This window comes from Dryobates pubescens, chromosome 12, assembly GCF_014839835.1.
Source record: "Dryobates pubescens isolate bDryPub1 chromosome 12, bDryPub1.pri, whole genome shotgun sequence".
Lineage (NCBI taxonomy): Eukaryota > Metazoa > Chordata > Aves > Piciformes > Picidae > Dryobates > Dryobates pubescens.
The window spans coordinates 18,974,265-18,983,164 of NC_071623.1; the positions used below are offsets into that span (position 1 = coordinate 18,974,265).

At 42.9% G+C, this 8,900-nt stretch overlaps 1 protein-coding gene across 1 annotated transcript in view; it reads left to right on the forward strand.

Annotated features, from left to right (window-relative positions):
* Window positions 1-8,666, forward strand: part of DSCAM (DS cell adhesion molecule) — a 459,734-nt gene extending 451,068 nt beyond the window's left edge. Inside the window, exon 33 of the mRNA XM_054165785.1 lies at window positions 8,268-8,666. Coding sequence (XP_054021760.1) covers window positions 8,268-8,608 — 341 coding nt within the window. The 3' untranslated portion in view covers window positions 8,609-8,666. The remainder of the gene's footprint in view (window positions 1-8,267) is intronic.
* The last annotated feature ends 234 nt before the right edge of the window (window positions 8,667-8,900 follow it).

An 8,900-nucleotide genomic window follows, 5' to 3' on the forward strand; every position in this document is an offset into this window, starting at 1 on the left:
GCTCCTGGACTTGCTAATGGTGTGCTTCTGTTGATCAGGCTTCAGTTCTCTTCATTTCATTATCCTCCAAGTTTCCAACAGGTATCCACCTGATCTTTTAAAGGAGTGCTGAATCAATGGAGGTACCAGAAACCTCAGCTGGGTGCTGGGAGCAGCTGCTAACTTCCCCACTCTGGGACACAAACCACTCTGCATCTGGAAAATGTCTCCTTGTAGCCAGTCCCTTTTCCTGTCTAACAAGGCAGGAGGTCAGAGACAGTGCTGAGCTCTTCACTGAGGCACCCTGAGGCTGAGACCTGTATCAGTCAAGCAAGGAGGTGCAGGACTGATCCCCTTTACCCCTATTCTTGGCTGAGCATGAGACAGGATCAAGGCAGGTTTGACTCTTAGCCTGCTGGAGTGGGAATGATTGCAGTGCAGTGCAGACTGTTCTGCAAAAGATGGACGGCAAGGGAGAACCAGCAGGCTTCAAACACTGACAGCAGCAATTGTAAGAAATGTTTTTGCTGCTATCAGTCTGGCTTCAATTCAAGCCATGGCTGTCTTAAGAAAGCGTTGCCTGCTAGCATTTAATGATGTGTCAGTTTTTGAAGCGACAAAGATCTCTGAACATCACTTGTGCTCTTTTTTTTCATTGAAACTCCCACCTTGCCCTTGCAAACCCTCCACCCTGTTCTCATTTCTAATCTAAGATTTTCCTATAGGCAGTCTTTCTCCTGGAAACAACCTGTGACACTCAGGAAAGGCTTTGCTGATTTATTTGCTGTTCTGGTGAGCTGGAATACCCCACTAAACTTTTTAATCAGAATAAACCTGAACTTAAATCTATCTGTCGGCATCTCTGTCTCCAGAAAAAGCACAACATCCTGTCAGTGCTTTCAAATGCAGGACAAGCCAAGAGATACCTAACATAGAGGTAGAACAAAAGAATCACAGAATGCACTGGGTGAGAAGGGACCTTTAAAGGGTCATCTAGTCTAACCTCCCTGCCATCAACAGGGACATCCTCAACTAGACTGGACTGCTCAGACTCCCATCAAGTATGACCTCGAATGTCTCCAAATATGGGACCTCCACCACCTCCCTGAGCAAGCTGTTCAAGTGCTCCACCACCCTCATAGTAAATAACTTCTTCCTAATGCCCAATCTAACTCTCCTCTTGTCTAGTGTAAAACCATTGCCCCTTGTCCTAGTGCTCCATTGTAAACAGTCCCTTCCCAGCTTAGTTGTAGGCCCCCTTCAGGTACTGGAAAGCTGTTATGAGGTCTCCTTGGAGCCTTCTCTTCTGCAGGCTGAACAACCCCAACTCTCTCAGCCTGCCTTCACAGGAGAGGTGTTCTAGCCCTTTGATCATTTTTGTGGCCCTCCTCTGGACTCTCCATTGGGTCAATGTCCCTCCTGTGTTAGGGGACTCAGAGCTGGACACAGCACTCCAGATGAGGTCTCATCAGAGCAGAGTGGAGTGCTAGAAACACCCCTCTCAGTCTGCTTCTTTTAATGCAGCCCGTGATGCAACTGGGGGCTGCAAGTGCACACTGTTGTCTTATGTCCACCTTCTCATCCACCAGTACCCCCAAGTCCTTATCTGCAAGGCTGCTTTCTATTCAAAACATACTCCAGCCTGTATCAATAATGGGGATTGTCCCAGCTCAGGTGCAGTATCTGGTCTTGTTGAACCTCATGATTTACATCAGGGCTCACTTCTCCAGATTCCCCAGGTCCATCCCTCTGGTATATTGACCATACCACTCAGCTTGGTGTCATCTGAAAACTTTCTGAGTGCGCACTCAATCCCACTCTCTCTGTTATTGATAAAGATATTAAACAGCACTGGTCCCAGGATGGATGCCTGAGGGACACCAGTTGTTACCCCTCTTCATCTGGACATCAAGCCATTGACCGCTACCCTCCAGATGATTCCTTATCCACCCATTGAGTCCATATCTCTCCAAATTAGACAGAAGGATGTTGTGGGGGACTGTGTCAAAGGCCTTGCAGAAGTCCAGAGAGATGACATCCGCTGTGCTTCCCTTATCCACTGATGTAGTCACTCACTGCAGAAAGCCACTAGATTGGTCAGGCAGGATTTGCCCTTAGTAAAGCCATGGTGGCTGTCTTGAATCACCTTCCTGTCCTCTATGTGCCTTATTAAATCTTCTAGGAGGACCTGTTCCATGATGTTCCCAGGCACAGAGGTGAGGCTGACAGGTCAGTAGTTCTCAGGGTCATCCTTTTTACCCTTTTTAAAGATGGTTGTAATGTTTCCCTTCTTCCAGGCACCAGGAACTTCACCTGGCTGCCATGACTTTGTCTTCATCTTTATCATCTTCATCCACTGTCCAGTACTGCACAATGGCATGAACGGTTGTACAGTCAAGTCCCCAATCAGCACAACTGTGTCAGCAAAGCACCTTTCTCATGCTAACAGAACTTTATAGATTCAATTCTAGCATGATCTCAGATCCCATGAGATCATACCAGTGAGGTCTGCAAGAGCCTTTTTTACCCGCTTGCCTACTGAAGTAGGCTTTATGAATGTCCTATTACCCCAGACTTCCTCTTACCTTTGTTAAATGAAATATCCTGTCACAGTCTCCAGTTCTACTTTATAAACTTTTCTAAACTAATCTTCCACATACCATGGCATTTCCTTCACATGGTAACCAAAACTTGAAAATCATCATGCACCGAGGGTGTCTGTGTTGGAGCATTGTGAAGAAAATTGCATTTTCTGTAGTGGAAGTTGTGGTTAGTGAGAAAAGGCGCATAGTTATCATGTGGCAACTCGGTAAAAACATCCTCTTTGTGGTCTGGGATGACCTTGCATTGAATATAGCCCAGATTCTTAGATTTTTCAGAAGCAGATGAAAGCAAAAATACATGCAGGCTTTCTGGCATTTCAAAGGAGAAAGAAGAGCATCTCATCTTGGTGTAGTTCTGCAAACAAGATAGCTATATTAAATAAAAGCCCAGAAATGTTGAACAGTGATATTTTTCTCTCCTGTCAAATTCATCCCAACCCTTCCCATATCTGAAGCTGACTTTCAGGAGGAGGATAAAAATAACTGCTGCTTTTGAAAAATGCATTATATCGCATTAGTTGTACAGAAATAAGAGTAAATCAGTTTTGCTCAGTGCTACTTTAACTCAGAAAATACTCTGGGTTTAGTAGACCATGTTGCTTTTGGTGATTATCAGAATAAGGGCCTTTTAACATTTGTTTGCATTTATTTATTGAAGCTAACATTTTCTTAAATGTACTCTACTAAATAATTCATTAGGGGGTTGTCCACTCACAAAAGCCAAAAAAAAAAGGGATTGAGGTAGCTCCTGGTTTAAATTGCCACACTGAGATTTGAGTGGACATTTAGTATTTGGGTACCAAGTCAGTGTTTCTAAATACAGCAACCTTCCCTTTTCAAAAGATGCGTCAGAAAACTATAGTTCTGGAATATCTTTTGTACTAATTAAGCTAAAATCCATGAATTATTAAACATGCTCATTTGCAGTGCTCAGGCACTTGAAAGGTTTGCTTTCATTGCTAATAAAGCACACATAGCTGAAAAGAGGTAATTAGAGCATCAAAGGCAATGAACCATCCTGAAACTTCATAATGCTTTGCCTGAAAAAAAAAACCTAATAATAAAAAAAAATCGTTGAGGTGACTAGGAAGAGACAAACAAACAAAAGCAATATCTGCACTGTTGTGACAAGAAGAATAACCAAAGTCTTTCCAAGCAACTCCATAGATATAGCAAGAGGCTTTTAACGTTCTCAATACATGTAGAAATGGCAAAAGTTAACCCCTGTGGTTATGTTACAGAGACTGTGTTTTTTAAATCACAAACACATTAGTCTTATAAATCAAAGACTTTTTTTTTAGCCTGTAAGACCATTTCAATTCTGGCAAGGAAATAAAAGGTTTGTTCTCAAAATTTATATTCATAGCATGGTTTGGGTTTGAAGGAACGCCCCCTGCCATGGGAAGGGAAACCTCCCACTAGACCAAGTTGCTTAAGGCCTTATCCAACCTGACCTTGAACACCTCCAGGAAGGGGCCATCCACAGCTTCCCTGGGCAAACTATTCAGATAGACTTTGCCAATTATCTTAATAATCTACATCATTTTATAAGCAGATGCAGGGGAAGATGCTTCTTGCAGATAAGAAGGAGCACTGACACTTTTTGTGATAGGAAAATTGTGTGCATCATATCAAATAATAAGTGTTCTGTGTAAGCCACGTCAGAGATTGTGCTTTGTGTATCCAGCTCTGGAGAATAAGTTACACATTCTGGTTTCTCATTACTGCAATCCTCTTGGAACTTGCCCCTAGACATTTAGAAAATTACAGTAAAATCACTGCATATTGTTTACACAGATTATTGACTATGTAGATTTTGGGAGGGGGGGGAGAAAGTCTTTTTTACATAGCCTGAAGCTCTTAAATACACATGAGAAATGTCTAGACAGGAGCTTGAAAACTAATCTTCATCTCTGTAAGGTTCAACACTCATCTTTTTTATAGTCTATCCATATCTGTGACTCTCAAGAAGTAGTGATGTGTTAAAATACAGAAGCAGCTTTGTGAGGTGACTGCAGGGGACTTCTAATGAGCCATACTCCTGCTTCTCCTGCTTCTCTTCTGCACTGGCTCCTTCCTGGAAAGTCAACCACAAAACAGAAAATGCAGTAGTAAGGGGGGATGCCTGTGAAAGGAGGTCATAAAGCAGTGGGCATTGTGCAGCCTGTCACAGCTGATGTTAGGGCAACAGACATCTTTGGGAAAAGGCTTGGTGTTGTGGGAAACAGGGATGGGGATTCAGTGCAGAAACCTGTTCCTCTTTTGCCAGGGCTGAGGGACCTCTATTTCACACAGGAGGCAACTCTGGAAGCATGAGAAACCCTCATTTCTGACCTCACTGGTCTCTAAACATCCCTGATAAGAGGGAAGGTGTGTCTTTGGCACCGTAGTTAGTCACAAAGTTTTCACGCCTACTATTGCCATCTCAGAGGCGTGTTTTGCTGCCCACCTTCACTGAGGCCCTGACAGTGATAACCCACGCCCAGCGCAACCAAAGGAAGGCCCTCACCACCTGTGTTAGCAGGCAGAGACAGGTACATGGGAGCAGCATCACTCACTCCTACACTCCTGTCTTGCTCCCCCACTGGGGGTAGTGATAAGGTTCTTTATTAGGATACCGGGATGCTGTGAAAGGTGCAGCCATGAGCAGCAAGCGACACAAGTGTTTCCCACCTAGGCTGTCTCTCCCTTGCAGCCCACAGGGAATGGTCGTTGGAGGAAACTTCCCCACCAACTGCATTTTAGAAGGCTACAGTCCAAAAAGGAGCCCAGAAGCAAAACGAGAGGTGTGCAGTGTGAGGCTGAGGTCTGGTTGCCAAGGGAGAATCAAAGCTGTTGGGCAACAGGGATGTACCCACAGGCAGAGCAGTTCAATGGCTATAAAGTCCAGTGGAGTGCGTGGGCACCTGCCAGTTCACACGTCTGTGTCCTGATGTACTTTACCTCAGCGGCAGGTATATTGCTGTCTCAGCTGAAACGAGTCTCATGCATTGAATGTACAAAAGGTACCCTAGGAAAATAAGAAAAATGAGTAAAATCAATGTATATTACCAGAGTCCATTTTCCAAGTGGCAATCACTGTGATTATAAGCACAAACTTCCCCCTCTCTCTCTCCAGCCTTACATAAATGTTGCCATGGTGCATATCAGCCTAATCTTGAGATACGCAGATCTTCCTCTGTGGGGATCTAACACCATGTGCACCATGCTTCCCTGTTGGAGATGTAGCTAGAGTAAACCATATGGAGTCAGACAGTGCCTGGGGGATTTCTGTAGGAATAAACAGTGATTCTGTCCAAATGTAACTTTTCACCAACTCTGCCTGTGACCTGAAATTATGGATAGAGCAGATGCTCTTAGTCAATTAGGGAAGATTTGTAGGGCCCTGACTTATATGAGAAAGCAAAGGACCTGTTTTATTGTCAGTCATTGCATAGCTTTTAGCACAGTTAGGAAAAAATGAAATTGTTATTCACTGGTTTATGAAGAAGTGTTTTCCAGGTCTACTGTTTTTGTGCCACTGGCACAGGTCAGCCTTAATTTCTGTAAGTAACTCATGTAGATAGAGGTGTAGCAGTGCCAAGAGTATTATACTTCAAGCATTCAGGATGCATCTCATCTGTAGATGAAACTATGGGTTTTATATCAGCCATAAAAATGGAGCTATACTCCTGCAGAGATCTGTAAAGGGGAAATACTGATCTTGAATGCAACCACCTGTAACAGTGCTTTTTTTCATATATGCCTGAGATTACACCATCAAATACTTTTAGAAGGGGATGTCATTATGTGCCGGATAGCTTCTCATTTTCTCGAAGCAACTTTATGAACACCTAATAAGCAGGGCTAGGATAAATAAGCCAGTCTGATTTCTGTAGCAGGTTTTATAAATTATACCACTATGTGGAAGGTTATGCTCACCCCTATCTAATTCCAGACAGCAGGTCCAAGGCACCAGTAGATTTGTAAAGGCAAATCCTCTGGACTGAGCTGGCTGTCATAGCCAGGCTCATGCAGAAATGCCCAGAATCAGGAGAAAAAAATGAGCAAGAAGTTTCCCTGAAAATGTGGAACAGAAGGGAAAGTTAATTCTAGGGTGCCAGCAGTTGCTACAAAACAGAAGCATATTGATAGGCATCACAGAATCATAGAATTGTTAGAGTTGGAAGGGACCTCAAAGATCAACTAGTTCCAACCCCTCTGCCATGGGCAGGGACACTTCACACTAGATCAGGTTGCTCACAGCCACATCCAGCCTGGCCTTAAAAACCTCCAGGCATGGGGCTTACACTACTTCCCTGGGCAACCAGTTCCAGTGTCTCACCACCCTCATGGTGAAGAACATCCTCCTAACATCCAATTTGAATCTACCCATTTCTAGTTTTATTCCATTCCCCCTAGTCTTATCATTACCTGACACCCTAAAAAGTCCCTTACCAGCTTTCTTGTAGGCCCCCTTAAGATACTGGAAGGCCACAATAAGGTCTCGTTGGAGCCTTCTCCAGACTGAACAGCCCCAATTTCCTCGGTCTGTCCTCATAGGAGAGGTGCTCCAGCTCTCATGGTAGGACATCATTAGTGGTTTAAACATGATGATGATGGATGGATGGCAAATATTGTTATACCATGACAAGAACAATTTTCTGGTTTATTCAGAAATTCCTTTATAGCCTTAACACTCCTACATCCATTTAAAATAATTTGGCCATTCTGTTCTAGATTAGGAGTTATTAATTGTAATTGTGAAGGTTTTCATTTAAAATGGGAAATAAGGAAAGGAAATCTACCAAGCCTCCGCATTTTCCAAGTTTTGACAACTGAAAACCAAGATCTTTTCTTTTAGGATTTTGAGAAAACCTTCCTGGTCTTTTCAATTTATCTTCCTCATTTTGTGAGTGCATGTAAAACACATCCCATTTCTCCCTATGATCATTCTATCAAGAAAGCAAATATTAATAGGGAATCCATATGGATATGCACAAATAGAGTTTGGTTCTCTAAGATCATAGCATAGTAAATGGCTGACAAATAATCTAGCAATTATAAATACTGCAAGTGGATTGATTACAGATACTCTGCTTTGGTGGCTATGGTAGATTGATATTACCCCCAAGAAAAAATTGTCAAGCCAGCTCAGTTGAAAGCAAATGAAGCTGTATTTACAAGCAAAACTACAATCTAGAAGTATAAAATGCAATTAATATGTACAAAATATACAATATTTACATATATTTAAAATTTATGAACAGCACACCAAAAAACCCTGGACAAAACCAGGGAGTTACCAACAGCTTCCTCCTTTTCCCCCCCTGAGTACACAGCACAATAAAAAGAGACAGAGCAGATGGTAGCTTATTAGTACTTAGCCACATTGAGACCCACATTCAAGGGCAGCAGCAGCTAAGCAAAAGCACCAGCTAGTATAAGCTAGAGCAAAGGAAGAGTTAGTTTACACAACTAGCTTTATGTTAGTAATCAGTAATCATTATTTTCCTTTCTACATCCAATGGTAATTTATTTACATTCTACCACTTTTCTACTCAATCCGTGAAAAATTTTCCTAGGCACAGCCTAAAACTGCCACTGTGGCCAAATCCATCAGATGAACTCCCCCAGACACTAAGGCAAGCATAACACAGAGCATGACCATAACTAAGGCCTTGTTTTTCACTTTTGCCTCCCCAGGTGATCTCATGCATTTGCCACCCTATCTTAGGATGGACTTTTTATTGAACCGTGGCGTGCAGGGCACGAGCAGAGACCTGGGTTTGGGGCAAGCCTGCTTGGAGCCACAGAAAAGCCGAACCTTGAAGCGCCCCACTGTCCTGGAGCCGATACCCATGGAGGCACCCTCCACAAGAGAAGTACAGTCATGGCAACCTGGTGCTGTGGCAACATTACCTCAGCGAGAAGGAGCTGAGCTAGGACAGGCAGCAAAAATGAGCAGCTCCCAAGAATCCCTGCTGGACTCCCGGGGCCACTTGAAAGGAAACAATCCCTACGCAAAATCTTACACCCTGGTATAACAAAAAGCATGGTTGGACAGTGGCTGTAAATATTTACACTGAAGGAAAAAAAAAAAAAAACAAATCCAATGAAAGCTACCTTTTTTTTATTGAATTCCAATATTTATAATTAAAGAAGAAGATTGCCAAAATATTTGACAAAAAAAAAAAAGAATACTAATAATATGAGCGACAGACAGTGCAAAGACTCTCTTGCTTTTTTTCTGTCTGAGTGTGAGCTTCATCTGACTGGACATCTGAATTTTTGGGTAAAAGAGTCCAGTTTTCTGATCTTCACAAGCGTTTGTGTTTT